Below are 20,053 nucleotides of genomic sequence, written 5' to 3'. Positions count from 1 at the left end.
CTTAAGCCTGGCTTGTGGAGTTGCTTTTATCAAGGCTTTATTGTGTTGTGTGCCTCTGATTACCAAATGAAACTCAATGCAGATTCCAGAAAAATCTGCCCTTTCTATAAAGACCATTGATACTAAAGAATAAAAGTGTTTTTAAAGCTATTTTTGACATGTGTACATTCTGTTCACACAGAAGTTCAGCCTAAAGTTTCTTCAAAAAATTTCTCATCAGTGTAAATGCAACATTAGAGCAGAGAAACTTTTATTTCCTTTGTTGACAGCTGTAGTGCTGTTAAGGAAAAAAATAAGAAAACTACAAAAGGTGGTAGAATGACTCCCAAAGTTCTTTTGGCTTGCATTCTTTACCTCTGAGCCTTTCAGTGGCTTTGCCTTGATTCCTCAGCTGGGCCACATTTTCTGAATCATACTCTCATGTGCATCTGTAACTCTGTGACATCACACTTCTATAGGCTAATAACATCTAAGATCACTGTAAAGCCTGATAAGATGTCTGTGTTTTGAAGTGAGATTGTGCATTTGAGTCATTCAGAGGAAGTGGAGGCTGCATCAGGGCTGGTTTAGGGTGGGGATTGGGATCAGGGTCCCAGGAGCAGGTAACTGAGAAGGAGCTGCCTGTAACAAAAGTGATTTCTTTGACTTTTTCCTGTGTTACACTACATTGCAGCCCAGCTTCTCCTTTGTCAGACATTCTGGGGCAGTAACTTCCCCACAGGGTTGATTGCAAAGAGTAGTAACAAATGTGTTGTAATTTTTGTGTGGTCCATTCAGAACTCCTCCTTTTGGAGCAGAAAATCCAAGAGTTTTTAAAGAAAAGCAAGGATCTGAAGTTGTTTAGTCCAGCTGAATTTTTTATAACCAAGGAAAACATTGAAGCGTGACTAGAACCTGAAGTGATTTTCAAGTAATCTACAAATTACTGGAATACTGAAAAAAATTAAAAGCAATTATGCTCAATTAACAGTACCTGTCCTTATGACATGAGGTAGGACAAGGATCTTTACCTTACCTGTTAATTGCACAGTTAATTCTGGAAATTTTAAAGTATCTCTGTAGCCTGATTTGCTGGAAATTCCTTGCTTTGGAAATCAAGGTCAGTAATAGCTGAATATTTTTGAAATTGCTAAATGTTTTCAATTTGACCAGACAGATTGGTCTCTTTTGGGGATGGTCACTGGCAGTTCTGGTGTTTAAGAATATCAGAGACCAAGTACCTGTGGTTCATTTCCATTTTTGTGTTGAGAATTGTTTGGTGAGCAATGAGAAAAGCTGGAATCTTTCCCTTTGAGGAATGCAGCAGTGGAAATGCACATGAAAATGTGATGAACTGGAATATTATACAGTTCATCCTCAACAATTTTGCTGTAATGGTAGCTTTCCCTTTTTAGCTTCACCATGATTCATTGACTAAATATGTGGCTTCAAATTATGGCCTTATTTAAACTAAAGAGATACCCTGCACTGATTGGGGCAAAGCTCTCTGCTGGAGTTCCACTCTGTTACCAACTGGACCCTATTGGCTTTAATGCCTATTAAAAATTAATTGGCTTAATGTAGTCTAGAAAACCCTTACAAAATACCATCAAAATTACCATCTAGAATTGGACTGGTTTGGTTTTGTTACTAAAATTGTCTGAGCAAAAAGTTACAGATTTTTTTTTCCTCTTCTGTATATTGAAAAGGGATTTCTTATAAGAAAAGGTATTGAAAGAACTTGAGGTAACTGCAGAATTTCCACCTGCAGACAGAACCCAGCAGTGGTGGCCTGCAGGGTTTGCCTGCTGACATGTATGGTTTCAGTATTACCTTCTTTCTTGTATTTTTCCTTTTACTTCCAGTATTTTCTGCACCTGAATTCAGGCTTGTACTTCCATGATGATCCAAATCACACTGCATAAATATTTCAATTGCTTAAAATTGTCTAAATCAGAGATCATAAAATGAGAAGGAATCATTGCAATCATCTCTTTGGACTGTCTTGACATAAACAAGAGGGTGGTATGTAATTAACTCTTCTAATTAACTTGGTTACTGGGGACTGGCTGATTTTCTAAAAAGAGGTTTGGCAACCAGACCTAATTGGTGTCAGTTAAGTTTTTGCAGTGCAGTTTAACCTTCTGCTGATATTTATGTCTTATGTTTGCCTGAGTTCGTTTAGCTGCGAGTTCCAGCCTGTGCCCTGTGTTGTGGCTTTGTCCTCCAGCCTGGTGATTGTTCCCAACTGCAGGTCCTGTGCAAGGACTGCCCCTGATAACAGTGTCCTCTGTGTGCTCCTCACAGACAAAGCTTGCAGAGTGTTTGGCTCTAAGGGGGGGATTTTCTAACAAATTTAGGTTTGTTCTTGTTGGTGGTGCCCTTAGCTCCTTAACTGAAATTTGGATTTATTTTAGATGCTGTGTTGGTCATGTGTCTTCTGAGTACAAGGGTGATATGGCTGTCTAACAAAATATTAATTTATGTTTATCTGGAGATTGCATTCACTGGCATGCTTGTGGAGCTATGGTGGAATACCATGTTCAAATAATTCATTGCTATGCTTTCAAACCTATTTCAGGATAGCTCCCCTTCCATCCCTCTGGTATAGACTGGTTCTTGGATAAAGTTGAAGTGTTATATGTCTGTAAACTCAGCAGAAATTTGTTAAGCAGTTGGTTTTTTGCTCCTATATTACTGAACTATATAATTGATTTAACTTCTTGCTCACTTGCTGCCTTCTCAATCTCTCCATGATATGTTCTTTATCAGTAACTCTTTTCTTTTTTTTTTTTTTAGAACCATCATGAAAATGTTTACTTTGATGCCAGGAACCCAACTTCACTAGGAACTCATCCTCCAATTGCTTGAAGATACCTGTCCTTAGTTGAATACTGGGACTCATTAGGTAACCAATTTATAATCTGTCCAGTGAATGCTCTTTTGCTTTTATGTTCTAATTTGTAGCTTGAAAAATTGTTTAGTGAGAAGCCAGAGGTCTGTCTCTTTCAGAGCAGTATTGTCATCAAATACATTTGACTTTCTAAGAAAATCACAAATACTAGGGGACCAGCAGGTTTTCCTCAAATCTCTGCAATATCTGGACATTCTCAGATGGAAAAATTGAATTTTCCAGTCGTACATACTTGAGCAGTGTGGCTCTAATGGCTTGGGTTTGTCACTACTGGCTCTAATGGCCTTGGGTTTGTCACTTGTAGAGAAGTGGCATCTGCACTCTGATTTCCCCTTTGGGAAGTGTGAGCAGGGATCTTGAGCAATGTCCCAAATTTTGGTGGCTGACACAGGACAAGGTTAGGAAATGTGTGTTAGTAAAGTCACAGGTCAGCGCTGAGGTTCAGCTCTTCTTGTGCTGGCAAAAAGCTGGTGCAGTGTTTTTTAGGGAGCTGTTTTGGCCAAAATGCTTACTGAGGGGACTTCCTGTAACTCAGCAGACTGTGTGTCTGAAACGAATTGCTTGGGGGGGTGAAAAAAGGAAGTCTGCAAAAGGCTGTGTCCCTTGAACTGGCTGAGTAGCTGCAGAGGAAAATGGTTGCTGTTCTGTTTTTCTGTCTGTGCTCAGGTGGGTCTTCCCCATGAGCAGCAGTCTGCTGCACATTCTACTTTGTGTCAAGGTTTGAGCCTTTATATATTAAGAATGCTTAACACTTGCTTAATTACTTCAAAGGTGCTTCAGACTTCTTTACTGGTCAGTGCTAATTACAGGAAATGGAGAGGGCATTTGGAGCTCACTGCTGCAGCCTTTTGTATGGCCTAGTTCTTGGAACCAGCCCTCCTTAATGAACAGAGAATGACATTTAATTGGGAAAAACATTTTTGGGTGGATCATACAGTTTGATCAGAGATGTTTTGTGGTTTGTCTTGCCATCTGTGGCTTATTCAGCTTTCCTTTTGATGAGTAGCCACTACAAATGATCCAGCTTGTGTGGCAGTGTCTGCTGTAAGCTGTCTGTGCAGGGTCCCTGAAAGCACAGCTCCCTCCTCAGAGGCTGTTCATGAGCCACAGCTATGTCATATGTTCTGTGAAGTGATTCACTACTTGCAGTGGAAGTGGCAGCTAAAAGCCTCCAACTCTACTGATTTTAATTTGAAATGATTACTCTCTGTGGCCTTGTGCAAGTTCCTGTGCAGTTGTTTAGTGGCAGAAAGTAACTTCTTTGGCATTTCTCTGCCTCTTTCCTCTTTTTTTTTTTTTCAAATGAATTTGCCATGTCAGTGTATAATTAGAAAACTTTGTTCTTGAAGCAAAAATTGAACTGCTATTCTCAGTATGAAGTTTTACAGACTGCTAAAACAAAGGGGTACTTCATTATCTTTCTTCTTTAGTACCCCTTGATAAGCAAAGGAGCTGTGGAGCTAAAGCAGCATGGGCAAACTTAGTCCTGGTGACCTGGGGGCACCAAACTGCAGATGAGAGGAAAATCACTCATGAAGGCACAGATGGTAGCAGAGTCTAGAGACTTTTAACTTGGCAGTGAGGAAGAGGTGGCTTCTGAGGTTGTTGATAGGCTGGAGTTATCTGGCCTGCACCAAGGCTGAAGGGAGGAAAAAGGCATCGTGATGAATGATTTTTGGAGATGTGTGAATGAGGTTCCTGAACCCAGTGAGGAAGGAGTTGATGTGATGGGCACAAGGGCTTGTGAATGAAGTGAGTTATTTCGGGTCTTGTTTACTGCTGAAAAGTAGTTGCAATAAGACTTAACTTTACTTTGTTGCCTAAAATGGAAGATAAAAGTCATGTTCACCCCCTCTGTAGCAAGGATGTGGTTCACTCAAGTGGAATGAGCAGTCTCTTGGCTGTGTAAATGACCTGTGTTGAGGAGATCTCTCTGGTGTGTTAGAAGGAGCTGGCACTGTCTGCTCCAGGCAGCTGGGGGCTCTGCTTCCTGAAAGCTCAGTGGGGTAGGTGCTCTACCTGTCTTGTACTTCTCATGGCAAGAGCTCAGTTAGGGAAAATAAGGGGAAAAAAATACAGTGGGTCTCTGTGTCAGAACCATTTTCTTCCTTGTGTCTATTCATGCACTGATCCCTCTGCCATAGCTCATGGCTGCTCTAAACCATCACTGCTGAATTAAGAAGTGACCAAATCCTGTTTCTGCCTCAAGCTGCTGGTGCAGCTTTAAGGAAGAGTTTCTGTGGGAGGGTGGATAAATGTTTATGTGGACCAAGTCAAGGAAAGTATCTGGGCTAAAACTGACCTGGGGAAACAAGGACGTTTTAGTTTGGACATTGCTCCTGGTTTGTTTTGCATTGGCTGTATGAATTCTTGAGTGCCATGACAGGGAGGAAGGGGTGGCATGGGACCAGAAGGAACAGTGAAAGGAGTCTGGGTGCTGTGGCAGCTCTCCACTCCATAGGATATCCCAAACAGGCTGCTGGAAATAATATCACTGATAGTAAGTTATTAAAGAACAAATGCACTATGTAATAACTGTATTCTCATCCTGCAGAAAATAACACCTTGCCCTGATACCTGTTGTACACACTTCTTAACACCTGGTTTTTTTCATTTTTCTTTTTTTTCAGACAATGGGCACTGCATATTAAGCAGGGGTGGAAGACTGAAGCCCATCTGGGGACAGAATGAGTTTAAAAGATGCTGACAGTGCAGTTTGCCAGGCAAAGGCAGCCTATAATCTTCATATTTACCCCCAGCTCTCAACAGAAAGTGCTCCCTGCTGCAAAGTGACAGCAACCAAGGACAGTACGTCATCAGATGTCATCAAGGATGTGATTAACATCTTAAACTTGGATGTCTCCAAACATTATGTGCTCGTGGAGGTGAAAGAATCAGGTGGAGAAGAATGGGTACTTGACATAAATGATTCTCCCGTGCACAGGGTTTTGCTTTGGCCTCGCCGCGCTCAGGACGAGCACCCGCAGCAGGATGGGTACTACTTCCTCCTGCAGGAAAGGAACACTGATGGCACCATCAAGTACGTGCAGATGCAGCTGCTCTCCAAGGAGACGGATGCCCGGCGCTTGGTGGAGAGGGGTTTTCTGCCCTGGCACCAGGAGGACTTTGATGACCTTTGCAATCTGCCCAACCTGACGGAGACAACGCTCCTGGAGAATCTCAAGTGCCGCTTCCTAAAGCACAGAATCTACACTTACGCAGGAAGTATCCTGATTGCAATTAACCCCTTCAAGTTCCTGCCCATTTATAACCCCAAGTATGTCAAGATGTATGAGAACCATCAGCTTGGGAAGTTGGAGCCTCATATTTTTGCCATTGCTGATGTGGCCTATCACACAATGCTTAAAAAACATGTTAATCAGTGCATCGTTATATCAGGTGAAAGTGGGTCTGGGAAAACCCAAAGCACAAACTTCTTAATTCACTGCCTCACGGCACTGAGCCAGAAAGGGTACGCCAGTGGTGTGGAGAGAACCATTCTGGGAGCTGGACCAGTGCTGGAGGTAAATTCATGCTCAAGTTGCCTTCTGTGCAATTGTGTTTTAAAAACTTCAAATAACTTCTGTTGAATGCTACTTCTGAGTCACCTACTTGGTTTAGGTTTAAAATGTCACTGGTTTAGGCTTGTCACTTGGTGTAGGTTTAAATGTCACTGGGCTGCAGTGGTGCTTGGCAGCGTTACCCGACTGCTTCTATTTGATTTTCCTCATTATGTTCACTTGACTTCCTGTTGCTTGTAATTTGTATATGACTTAACTTTGCACCACTAAACACCAATAATCTGGGGCAGAGGTTACCTGTGTTTTCCATCTGAAAGTTTTGATGGCATTTGAATCAAATCATAAGCAAATTTTTCATATGTATTGTTCCACTGAAACTTCAACTGCTTGGTGTGATCCTGCCTTTGTGTGTGAACATTTTACTGAACTCATTTTTTGAGGGGGTTATTTCTACAGCTGTTTGTGGAAGAGAGCAACATTTTTAGTTGGGGAGAAAGTGGGAGTCTGTTTTGGCTTTTAATTATTACAGCATTTCCAACAGAAAGCAAAATTAAACATGTGAGAAGAAGGGGATACAGCTGGCCCTGTATTAGGTAATGTCAGGATAAACTTAAACTGATTTGTTAGGCCTTTTACTCCCTTAAAGGAATAACTCCAGAAGAGTGGATGGATGTAATGCTCACCCATAACAAAATCTTCAACAGCAAAGAACTTCAAGACCATTATTGTAATTTTTAGGTTTAGTTTCAAATGTAGTAACTCCTTCATAAAAAAAAGTTCAAGCTTTTTTTAAAGCTCTTCTGTAAAGAATGAGGAATATATGCAAGTTCTTTTTTGTGTTGCTTTCAGCTGCTTGAAAGAAGAAGTAAAATTGAGGCTTTTTGGTTGCTGGAGTTCAAGTTTGCAGTTCTAAACAGAAAACAGGAAGGGGTCACAGTGGAAAGCCCTGTTTGATCAGCTGATCTCTCTGCCTTTGATAAATTTAAGTCTTTCATATCCTTGTCTACATACCTGGTACAGCTGTGTCAAACCAGGCAAAGATTTAAAGTCCTGTATGCCTGTTTGTCTGCTGAGTGACAAATGCATGTATTCCTGGGCTCAGAACTAAAATTCATAACTTTGTTGGAGTCACAAGCCGGCTGTTGTGTAAAGCTGGGCATGCTCATAAAGAGATATTTGTGGTTTTCTATGTTAAGACTGATTGTGTTAAGTACCACAATTTCTTCAGACTTCCACCGAGCATTTAGTAATACTTTTCATGAGAAAATAGTCTTTCAGAATTGAAGAGATGTTCATGTAAATTCAGTGTGCATCCAAGAGGTAGGCTTAGAACATGAGAGGTAAAATCCAGTTCTCCTGTTTTGATGCATCAGGGTTGATTCAGCTGACAGTGAAGCTTCCATGTTTCCCAATTTCAGTCACTAAGCGTAATTAAAAAAAAAAAAGTCAACTCTTGGTCCTGGGGAGGGATGCACAGAAAGCTTACATTGCTTTGTGGAAGTTAAACTGACTGCAGACTCCTCTTAGAGCTGGTCACTTCTAAATCCATCCGTGGTGACTCATTTTGGGTTTTTACTGAAGGGAACTAAAGTGCTACAGGGGAGTTTTTCTTAAATGGTTGCTTCTGGGGATGTTTTTGCACAAACAATTCTAGTGTGCCCAGACAATTTGAGAACGCTCTGTTTAACTTTGAAGTTTTATTCTGAATCTTCATCAAAGTTGAAAATGTATATTTGACTAAAAACTTCCGTGATGTAGAAGTGGGTTGCATTCTGGGTCAAAACTTCCTCATTTTAGTTATCTCTTCTGCTGCCTAAGTAAAATGGGGCTGTTTGCAGGCTGACCTTGTGTAAAAGTTCAAGGGGTTAAAGCAGCTGTTTCTAGCACAGAGGGGTGAGCACAATAAGGGTGTTATGGAGGTGGATTTGTGATTTTATCTTTTCATGCTTAGGGAACAGAAATATTTCTTACTGGGTCTTGTTTCTGAGTTGGGTGATTAATCTGAGTTCATATCTCTGAACAGTTTACAGATAAACTATGTTTAATGTTTTTGCTCCTTGATTACAATTTGTAGACTGAAGAATGGAGTTACAGCTGGATCATGAAAAAATTGATGTTAAATGTTGCTTGATGTTGCTTTGCCAAACATCTGAGAGATGGAAGCCCTGATGCTGAGACAATGGAGTTAAAAATGAACCATGGTATCAGCACAAGTGCTGTCACATGGGCTGTGAGAGGAGAGTGGTCATGGGGCAGCTCTGAGCCTCTGACACTTCCTGCTCCATCCCAGCAGCCGTTTGAGCTGTTTGAAAGGTTCCTTGTAGGAGAGCTCACAAGCAGAGATCAATTGCAATAATTCTGATTATGTTTGGCACTGCTTGCAGCTTTCCAGAGAAAAAGGATGAGGAAGGGAGGCTGCTTCCCTGGACAGTGGTGTCTAGAGCTGAGCTTTGTGCTGGTCTTTAACAGTTCATGGGCATTCACTTGCCTCTCCTATATAGGAATTGCTCTCAGATTATGGTTTGTTATTTTCTTCTTTGTTTTCATTGTACCTCCAGGCTAAGGGAGATCATCTCCAGTTTCTTTAAAACTGGTGGGAAGATAAATATAAGCTCTGTTTTAAGATACTCCTAATGTTTTCAACCTTTTCTAAATTTAGTAATTAAAATACAGTTCCCTGACTTGAAGCTTTGCCTTCTTGTATTGACTAAGTTCAAGTTACTTATGATTGAAATCCTAAGAAGAAATTTACACTTGGGGACTATTTGGGTCAAATTTGGAATAGTGAATCGAACCTTGGAGAATTATTATTTGGGTCAAATTGGGAATAATGACTCAAACCTTTGTTTATTTTATAGTCTCAAATAAGACAAACCTTTCCATACACATTGAAGAAGTTTCCAATAAATTTATATTTCCCTTTCATCAGGGAAAAATGGCTTAACTGCATGTTTCAGCTATAAAATGCATAGTGTGCTATCGAAGACTCTGAATTTATTTTGGAAACTTAAAGTTCACTTATTCTTCAAGCCAGCTAATTTAGTAAAGTGGCAGAAAATTGAGTTAGGGGACAGGAACATGTGGTGAGAGAACAGAGGGAGTGGGAGCTTTGTTTTCTGGCAGCAGAGCTTCCCTTGGCTGTCTGTTGTTAAGTTGTAACCCTCAGTGTCCCCTGTTTATTACAGAATTTCAGTTACTTTTTGAGTGTGCTGAAAGTTCATTTCCCTCTGAAATGGGAGCTGAGAGGAGTTGGGACAGATGAAAATATTTGGAGTGTCATAATTCTTTATGTATTATTTTGTAAATCATTGCTTATTCCCATTTGGATGTGTTCTTGGTTTTTCAGTGATGCTGAACCAGTCTTTGGAAAGAATTAAGGCGAAATAAAATGGAAATTCCAGCAGGAAGCTTTTATTAATTGATCTTCTATAAAAGAATTATTATTGACAGCACAATCAGGCGGGGGCGGATCAGATTTTCTAGAACTCACCAGATTTAAAAACTTCTAAAATTTAATCATAGCAAGTTTTGTGCTTTACAGTTCTGTGGAAAAGAGCAGAGCAATTTGCTGCCAGCTCTGTTTCCCTCATGACAGGCCCACTGTGCTGGTGGCTTTGGGATGAGAGGGGCTGAAGCTCAGTGGAACTTCAGCTCTGGTTTTCATTTCTATTTGCCATCAAAGTGATGCCTTGTGCAGGCTGCTCTAGAACAGAGACTGGACAGAGCTAAAGAATAAAGCAGGGATTTATTAAAAGGCCTCAATGGATCCACCTTGGGCAGCACAAGAGCCCAGCCAGGGCTGCACCCCAGGTGAACCAAAATTGTCACAAAATGCACGAGCGCTCACGGGGGCTCTCACTGTGATCAGTTCTGCTCCATTTGCATATTGGAGTTCATTGTCCAATTCCAGCTCCAGCCCATGCAGTCCCATCCTTGTTTTTCTCTCTTCATTCCACGTTGTTTGTGCTCTTGGGCCTGAGATTTGGATCATTTGTCCTTGGTCCCCAGCTGGAGCAGGAATTGTTTTGTCTCCCTGCTCTGTGCAGAGAGCTCACCATCCCTTCATATGAAGCCCAGAGCCACACACTAAAGCAGCACAGAATGTGAAAAATAGAAAAGCTCAAACCTGAGGCATCAAAAGCCTGCACATGCACCTTGTGGTGCAGCCTGCTCTGTTCCAGGGAAGGTGCTTGTTTTGCAGCCATTATCTGCATGGGTTTGCTTTAAGAAACCTAATCAGAGGAGGAATGGAACTTCTTTTTCCATTTGCTTGCATGGCACTGGTTTTTCTGGTAGAAATGTCATGTTGCCTGCTTTTCCTCTTGGGGAAAAATCACCTTGTTCTTCATTCAGTCCTGCCAGGGGGATTGCTTGGAGTTCCCAGGACATCCCCCGGCAGGAGGAGTTGCAGAATTACCCTGAATTTCCTGTTGGTGAGTGGATACTTCACAGCATGGTTGTAAGGACCACTTAAACCGAGTTAAGTGAAACCAAGCTCAGCCCTGAAGGAGTCCTTTCCCCAGGACACTGCCAGGGTGTGGAATTGGAGTCTCCCCTGTCCTCTGGCACATTGGAAGCTGGGTCTGTGTGCAGGACTGGTTCTGCCATGGAGCTGAGTGGTTTACCTCAAACTCCCAATAGCTTTTTCAGATTTTGGCAATTCTTATGAAACAATTCAATGAGATTTTTGTTGTGTTCCTGAGGTACATGCTTGGAGTATGTGCGCGGGTGTTGGGATTTTGTTGGGGTTTTTTTTAACAAATAAAAGGAGAATCTGGTGATTTTCTGCATACTTTTATATCTATCCCTGTTGTAAGAGATTTAAGTGTCAGGCTCCAGTTTCTGCCTCTTGCATTCCAAGGTAAGAGGATGGTAGAATGACTTCCTGCCTCCCAGAATAGGCTATCCCAGCTCTGATTCCTGCTACCGTTGCTCTATTTTTGACTCACCCTGTTTTATTCAGCTGGTGTTGCACATTGCAGTGATTTAGTTTTAGTTTTTTGGTTTTGTCTTCTCATGGACTCACAAGGGAAAACAGTGAATGGGTTTGTTTGTATAAAGGATTAATTATCTTTAGCTGAAATTTTCTTGTGAATTTATTTTGACCTCTTCAAAGTATTTTGAAGAACATGGCAACAGTCCTTAAAGTTAAACGTCACAAAAAAAAAACCCCACCCAGAATGTTACCTGACTTGGAATGTTCTTTAAAAAGCTGTAGATGTTAAAGGCTTTTCTGAGGAAATGGGTACATTAAAACTTTCCTAAAAACTGTTAATATTAGATCAGCTTTTAAGAATTTGCTGTGTGCTTTGACTAAATACCAGACACATGAGATCATAAGAGCTTTTAGTTTTAAACTGTATTCATTGCTTACATGAGTAATCACTAAGAAAAGTTTTTCAGGAAGCCTGAGTTATGGGATTTCTTAACTCTATAATGCCAAAAATATTTATTAATAAAAAATAATGTTGCAAATTTAGCTGTACTGTGATTTGGCTTCTTGGACATAACTGATAGTTAACTGGCGGCTGAAGTTGGAAAACTTTATAAAAATGTTTTCTGGGATCATTTTGTAAGTCCATTGCTCTGTAGCCTGGCAAAGTTCACTGTAGCAGATTTCCCAAAGCCCAGAGTGGGAAGTTGGATGGTGTTCTGCAGAGAGCAGGAGCTGAGCCACTGTCCTGGAGAGGAAGAGGGGTTTGAGTTACTGACAATTCACTGTGCTGATGTCACGGGACTTTCACTGCTGGGTTGGCAACTGCAAGGAGCTGGGCTGGATTTTATGCATATTCATGCAAAATGGGCTCTAAAAAAGGGAAATCTGGGTGATACATTGGTGGATAAATGCTGCAAAGAAATATTGGTGGCTGGGCAATGCTTGCTTTGAAAAATCTGAGTGGGGATGCTGTTGGCACTGTGACGTGTGTGGTGTGGTCTTGGAAAATCCAGAGCTGGAGCTCAGCCTCAGCCATCTGTGAGCACTTCTGGATACAAATCCTCTCCCCTCAGCCATCTGTGAGCGCTTCTGAATACAAATCCTCTCCCTACTGAAGCCTGTTGATTTTTCTGGAGTTGCAGTACAGTTACTCTGCACAGGAAAAGCTCCTTGAGCTTCTTCCTTTAGGTCAGGAATAACAGTTGCCTGAAGAATTGTGGACGTTCTCCCAGTGTATAGGAAGTGTTTCAGGTCCTCTAAACGCAGATAGTGGTGGAAATCTGCTTGTGGGAGAGCTTGGAGAAACTGGTCTGGAATTAATGGGTCAAAAGTTCCACTGCAGCGCTGCTGAAACCCTTAAGGTACTTTGAAAAAAAAGTAAAACCAAAACCAGAAGAGAAAGGAAGACTTTCAACATACAGATAATGATAATGCCAATGTTTTGCATGGAAATAGCCCCTGTTTGGATGTGTACACCATGGCTGGGTGTACACATGTGGGAAATGGATTTGTAGAAATAGACATGTTATCCCAGTAAGGAGTGAAGATAAAAGTAAGTTTCTAATAGAAACCACAACGTCTACCACTCTGAAGTTATCATAAAAAACCAATCAGCCTATTTATTTAAATCAATAACCTCTTGAACAGAAAAAATTGAATACTCTCAAAAAATTACCCCTCATAAATCCTCATACAATACATCTTTCATAATTCTATTTCTCCAAAATATCTAATCTTTTTTACAAAACCATCCTTTAAAACTTATTTCTATTTCCATTTCTCTCTCAACATCTCTCAATATCTATCCTATTCCGTACCATTTCTAAATCAACCTTTCTTATCTCAACATTTACATACAAATACATACTTTGTAAACCTTCTCTCAAGTTCTAAACATTTTCTACAAATCCATTTCCCACGTGCACACAGCTCTGAGCTGGGTGCAGTGCACTCACTCATCGTGCTCCGGATGTGGGAGCGAGTGTGTCTGTGTGTGTGGAGGAAGAGATTACACAGCTCTGTGCAATCATTCCACACATCATTTCACAAGGCTTCTGTACTAGGGCAGAGGATTTCCTAATGGGGGACTTCATTGCTTGGAGCTTTGAGAGGAAATATCTGTGGCAGGAGTTGCTGGCATAGTCTCCCCCGAGCAGTAATTGCATTTTGGGGAGGTTTCCTTCTTTAGATGCTGTCTGGTAGAAAGGTGACAAGCTTCCCTTCCCCTTGGAACACGTGGTTAAGAGTTGATAAAGACATTCCCAATAACTAATGGTACTGGACTTTTACATATAATGTTTCCTTTGTAGTTAAGTGTGGCTCATGCAGAGGATTTTGTGTTATGTGTGTATTAGCATAATCTGATAGAAGAGTTAGAAATGCATAGTTAAGGTTTGTGCCATATCTGTTTTTTCTTTCCTAACACCTCATCATAAAACTCCATTTTTCAGTGTTGTGTAGCTGAGTAGCTGCCCAATGAGTTGTTCTGTAAACCAAAATTTTTTGTTTGTTTGTTTGTTTGTTCTTTTCCTGTTTTTTTGGCTACATAACTTTGAAAATCCCTGGGCTAGCTTTATAAATGAGATATTAATGTTCTGTCTCTCTTGAAGAAAAGTTGTGTTTAAATGTTTAATGTGATTTTTTTTCCATGGTAGCAATACATGGGGGAATAGGATGTGGTTTGTGACTTTTGTATGGAAGAGGTGATTTCATGGTGGTTGTGCTGTCTTCACACTGCTGAGGTCCTCATTGTTACTGATTGAGGCTGATTTGCACTCTCTACCCGTGGTTACCTGTGCTGTACTCCTGAAAATATCTAAAAGTGTTATTCCCTTCCCTCAGTCCCACCACTATTACTGCAGGGGTGAAATAATGTACACATACAGTTCTGTGAGGAACATGGGGGCTTCCTAGGCTGCCTTTTTGCTCTTTGTGTGCTGCAATTTCCCCAGTATTCCCATTTATTCTGGAGCCAACAGGAATCTGAACAATGAACAGAAGAGCTTGGGAAGCTGTGCATTGACATATTTAGTTTGAAAATTAACTCATTTTGCTTTATTGCAGGCATTTGGAAATGCAAAAACAGCACATAACAATAACTCCAGTCGTTTTGGGAAGTTCATTCAAGTCAACTATTTAGAGAATGGTATTGTCCGGGGGTAAGTACAGGGTGAGCTGATTCTGGGGGTGGTCTCTGTGCTTTTAGGAACTGGGAAGCCTCTGCTGTACATAAAATGCTGCCTTGTTGAAGCTCTGCTCATATGAAAATAGCTTGGTGCTGTGGAGTTTAAGATTCTGTAAACTGAGCTGTGTGGAATTGTCAGGTGATGCACCATATTCTGACTTTGCTGTACAGCTTGCTCATGTTAAGGATCTGCTGCTGTATCTTTACCTTCATGGTAAATGGAGGCTTTTGCATAACACCCCCTACCCTCTCCATTTTGCATTTAAAAACAGAAGATCTGAATTTTTAAGAGGAGTGGAGAGAAGTGAAATAGATTTGAGGAAGCCATTTTAAAGAAACAATTTAAACATCAGCTAGAGAGATAAAGAAAGCTATGAAATTACTTAATCAAATGTGTGTGCTTATATCTGAAGGTCTTAAAACACGAGATATTTAATGCCTACATTTGCTGGTTCTGAGGGACTGTGGGGTGTCATGAGCAATCCCTGACCTTGCTGCTCCAGTGTTTCTTTTCTTTGGATTTCTTCTCATTTACAATAACATGAGTGGCTGGGAACTCTGTGTCACATGTGCCTTGAGCATGATTCTGAACAAATTTAACATATTTTCGGACTCAGTCACACTAGTTCAGGAGATTGGTACAATTTGAATACACTTGTTTTGTCTTCAGCCTGAGGAAAAGGTGCTCAAACTTTGTCCTTAATCTTTGTACCCCTTGTCAAGGACTTGGAATTATTGTTTAGGTTACTTTGTCACTCTATAGGGGGTTTGCTGGCTGGCTTCCATTCTGGGCTGATGTCTTCACTGACATAAAAATCCAGCAGATTTATTGGGATGAGAATCAGGCAGATATCTGGGATATTTCTGGGCTCTTGCCTTGGCATGCCTTGTGAGATAAGTGTTAATTTTTCAGGAGAGCACATTGTTACCATTCTGTGGGTCTTGCTTCTGGTGGCAATTTTCAACAGCACTTTCCTTGCTTGGTCTGCCTGTTTTAAGTTATCTGCACTAAACCCAAGCACTGCAGAGAGGTGTTCCTTGGGTATTTCTGTGTTCCTGTCACAATATAGGGCCTACTGAAATTCTTGCTTTAGATTTAAAGTAGTGTCTAAGCTATTCTCTTGCACATTCTAGTGCAGATCTCATTATTTGAACTCTCTTGGCAGTTGCTGTCTGATGTTTTCTGAGGTCTTTTCTTTTTGCCCTCATGCTTATTTCATTTTCTGTGCCTCCTTAGGGCTGTGGTTGAAAAATACCTGCTTGAAAAATCTCGTCTGGTTTCTCAAGAAAAAGATGAAAGGTAAGAGAGAAATATAGTTTTCCAAGAGAGTTAAAATTAATGTAGCAGTTTAAGAGCATCTGAATTATATAGAATAAAAGAAAATCCACTATATTTTAATGAGAGAAATGCATTGACTTTGCAGGAACTACCATGTCTTTTATTATTTGCTACTTGGAGTCAATGAGGAAGAGCGTAAAGAATTTCACCTCAAGCAACCTGAAGATTATTTCTACCTCAACCAGGTAATCTGTGATTTAACAATGCATTGATAAGGGTTGTCTGTGTGTTCAAAGATGAAAGGAAGGAGACTAGATTATACTGGGCTTTTTTTTGACGTTTGGGTTTCACTCTTTGCCTTTTTTTTTTGATTTCTCTTTGCAGCATAACTTGAAAATTGAAGATGGGGCAGATCTCCGACATGAATTTGAGAGATTGAAACAAGCCATGGAGATGGTTGGCTTCCTTTCAGCAACAAAGAAACAGTAAGTGGAATTCTGTGAGCTTTTGTTACTGGCAGTTATTGTTCATGGCTTGCAGTGAGCAGTTGGGATCAAAGTAGTTCTGTAGGGAACGGGGAGAGCTGAGTGTTTGAGAGCTTACAGACTAATTCTTGAGGCAGGATTAGGTCTGCTGACCTGTCATAATGAACTCTCTTAAGAAAAATTCTGACAAAATTCAATTTTTCTTCCTTAGGATCTTTTCAATACTTTCAGCTATTCTGTATTTGGGCAATGTCACATACAAGAAGAAAGCCACAGGTCGGGATGAAGGGTTGGACGTGGGACCTCCTGAAGTGTTGGACATTCTTTCCCAGCTCTTGAAAGTAGAGTATTTCTCTTTTGCATGAATGTGTGATACACAAACAGGTGTACAAACATGACAAACAGGTGTTTATCGTGTTCTACCTCAGCATTTCACTCAGATATCCCAATTGCTGTATCTAAATCTCCTTTGTGATACTTCCACAAAATTTATCTTGTGAGAGTGGAACATGAAATTAGTGAGATTATTGGGGTTAGAGATGGAAATAGAATTTGTTGACTCACCAATCACAGAGATGAGCAAGAATAGATTTAGTGTAGGTGTGTTCTTTGCCACCACAGGGAAACATCTGAATGAATGTAAACAGGATAATTTAAACAAGTTGTAGGACTTGTAAAGCTACTGATGGATGATAAATGTGGCTGTTGTCAAAGAGCTTCTCTGAAGAAGTTGTATGTCCACTGCTGCAGTCAAATAACTCGTTGAGGAGCTTCATGGTGACAGCAGCTCTTGTTCTCTCCTGTTTTGAAGGTTAAACGGGAAATCCTGGTAGAAGTGCTAACAAAAAGAAAAACTGTGACTGCTAATGATAAGCTTATTTTGCCATATAGTCTCAATGAGGTGAGTAAAAAAGCATTTGTAGAGTGATTTTAAATAACTGAAACTTGCTTTTTTGGATTAAAAAAAGCTATTTTGGTGCACTTCCACATTTTGTGAGGGATGGTTGGAAAGTTAGAAGTGTGAATAAAAGGCAAATTGTGGTTTTATTTATCTCTGCTGGGGTTGTAACCTGTGGGGGACACTGGTTTGGAACAGAAATGATTATTATTTTAAACGAAATTCTGAAGATTGTTTGATCTGCAGGCAATAACAGCTCGTGATTCCATGGCCAAGTCCTTGTACAGTGCTCTGTTTGACTGGATTGTTCTGCGAATCAATCATGCACTCCTTAACAAGAAGGACATGGAGGAATCTGTTACAGTAAGTAACAAAACCAAGTCTTTGCAGGCAGTTGTATGTTTGGACCTAACAGTCAATGCTAGAGATGATGTGTTGTGATATCTGGGATTAATTTTAAATATTTCCCACACCCGTGGTAAATTTCCTGGTAGTATTTAATAATCTCTGTATTCACAGTAGGCAGAACTATTAAATATTTAAAATCTTTCAGCACAGACTGCACTGCTTTCTGGAATGTTTCTGTGGGGGTTAAGGCACTGTATGACAGATTGGTAACTAGATTTCTGCATCTTCTTTTAGTGCCTGTCTATTGGTGTACTTGATATTTTTGGATTTGAAGATTTTGAAACCAACAGTTTTGAGCAGTTCTGTATAAATTATGCAAATGAGCAACTTCAGTATTATTTCAATCAGCACATTTTCAAATTGGAGCAGGTAAGAAATGAGAGTGGCTGAAGTGAAACCTGTTTTTATCAAGTGTTTGTGTATTATGCAAACTTAGCCTTTACTCTGCAAAATCCCATGGCATAATTGCTTGAATATTTCTGAAAGTCTTTACTTTTAAAATTTCTTCTTTCACTATTGCTTGTTCTTGTACTAATGGGGTCTTTCTTCAGAGGGCTGGCACTAAGTTTCTGCTTGACTGCAAAAACTAAGATAAGGTTCAGGTGATCCCAGACAGAAGTCAGCTAAAACTGTGAACTTTGGTATTGGAAGTCTGTAGGTGAGGGGTTGGATTCAGGTGTTTTTGTTTAAATGGTTGGGAAACAGCTTCTCTTACTTTTATCAGTCTGTAAGTATTTAATAACCAGTCTTTGCTGCTTCTCCCACCCAACTGCATTTAGGGGATACAGCTGTGATCCTGGCAGTGGTTCTGAACTCCTGGTATTACTGGCATGTGTTGATTGACTGGTTTGCAGGTGCTGTCATCTGCCAGAGCACTCTGAGTGCTGCAGGAGCCAGCAGGTCCTGCACCTGGACTGTACAGACTGGGTTGTGGAGGGGGGTTTGCTCCAGACTTGGTTTTTTTCTGCTTTTTGCAGAAGTGTTCTTCTCAGGTCACTGCTGAAAGGAGTCATTCTCTAGTATGTGGTACTTTGTCAACAACTTTAGGCAAGCATTTTAAAGAAAATAAAATTGCCAAACATCCAAACTTTGTGTGTAAACATAATGTTGAGGTCCCTGTTTTGTAACTTAGGACAGAATTGGCTATCCAGGCTGGCCAGAGTAAATAGTTACATTGTCTTTTTTTTTTTTTTTTTTTTTTTTCCCTAATGTCATTTTTCCAAATAAGCTTAATCCTTGAATGACCCATTTCCTGTATCTCTTGCAGCCTGAGGGCCCTCAGGGGGATCTCTATATCTTTTTAAATAAAGGCTTGCTTGTCTGTGGAAAATGGCATTTCAGTTCTGTAACACGGTGTGCACTGTGTTGTGCAGACTGAATTCCACCTACTTAAAAATAATGCATTTATCATCATCATAATCTAGACCATGAGAGGTTCTCTTTGTCCTTTGTTAAACATAAAATTTACTAATTTTTCTGTGTGATTCTTATTTTTACTTTATCATTTTTTTATTTTATTACCTTATCATTAGCTTTTTTGGTGGGTATTTACAGCATTAAGAAGATCTGGTATTTTGCTTCTGTATCTTGTAGTGAGAAGCTTGTCTTGTCAAGCATTTGAGGGATTGTCACTTCAGCAGAAGAGCTTCATGCTCTCTTGTCAGGGAGCTCCAAATGTTCTGAGCCTAAGCAATATCCATTGCTTCCTGAGGGAAGTTCTGGTGCTGATGTTGTGTAGGCCTTAACTGCTTATTTTAAAACTTCTGTTATTTCCTCTGACTGTGCAATATGAAAATTTTGGAATTGATATTTAACTACTCTTGTTTCCCGTATTACAAAAGCTGTGGAAGAGCAAATAGCCTTGAACTCCTCTGTGTGTGCCCAGTTTTGCTGGAGTGCTGAGGATGTAATGTCTGACTCCAGGGTCCTAGGCTGCTGATTGCTGGGAGGGCAGAGCACAGCAGAACATTCCTTGCACAGCTTTGGTTTTGAAATAGTTTGACCCCAAACAGACAGTGCTGAGTGACGTGCCTGAGGACCTTTGATCTGTGCCACTATGCCTGTTCTTCTGTTCTTATTTATAAATTCTCCTTATTTTTGTCTCTGCTGCCTGAACTAACAAACTCCACTTGCTGTGGCTGTCCAAGGCTGTGTTTTAAGCACTTAGACCACAGGACATCAAAGGTCAGGGCCCTGTACTGACATGGGAATTTTCTTGAGCCACACAGGAGGAATATAAGAGTGAAGGGATCACTTGGCACAATATTGACTATACTGATAATGTGGCCTGCATTCACTTAATCAGCAAGAAACCCACTGGCCTCTTCTATCTTCTGGATGAAGAAAGCAAGTAAGCAACAAACATCTGCAAAAACATGTGGCAGGGAGGAGGGAAGGACTGTGAAAGGGAGCAGAAATACAGCACTGCAAAAAGGAGGGGAATGTTGTG

General features: G+C 40.5%; 1 protein-coding gene across 7 annotated transcripts in view; it reads left to right on the top strand.

The window, feature by feature from the left end:
• Nucleotides 1-20,053, top strand: part of MYO9B (myosin IXB) — a 44,367-nt gene that overhangs the window by 2,508 nt on the left and 21,806 nt on the right. For all 7 annotated transcript variants that reach the window (XM_053999213.1, XM_053999212.1, XM_053999211.1 and 4 more), the window contains exons 2-12: nt 2,779-2,887; nt 5,524-6,417; nt 14,414-14,508; nt 15,772-15,834; nt 15,959-16,058; nt 16,198-16,298; nt 16,510-16,639; nt 17,110-17,199; nt 17,443-17,559; nt 17,839-17,973; nt 19,833-19,954. In XM_053999213.1, the coding sequence (XP_053855188.1) occupies nt 5,581-6,417; nt 14,414-14,508; nt 15,772-15,834; nt 15,959-16,058; nt 16,198-16,298; nt 16,510-16,639; nt 17,110-17,199; nt 17,443-17,559; nt 17,839-17,973; nt 19,833-19,954 (1,790 nt within the window). In that variant the 5' untranslated portion in view covers nt 2,779-2,887; nt 5,524-5,580. The remainder of the gene's footprint in view (nt 1-2,778; nt 2,888-5,523; nt 6,418-14,413; nt 14,509-15,771; nt 15,835-15,958; nt 16,059-16,197; nt 16,299-16,509; nt 16,640-17,109; nt 17,200-17,442; nt 17,560-17,838; nt 17,974-19,832; nt 19,955-20,053) is intronic.

Source organism: Vidua macroura, chromosome 26 (assembly GCF_024509145.1).
Source record: "Vidua macroura isolate BioBank_ID:100142 chromosome 26, ASM2450914v1, whole genome shotgun sequence".
Lineage (NCBI taxonomy): Eukaryota > Metazoa > Chordata > Aves > Passeriformes > Viduidae > Vidua > Vidua macroura.
Note: the sequence above shows the minus strand (reverse complement) of the source record. Positions and strands in the feature narration are given on the sequence as shown.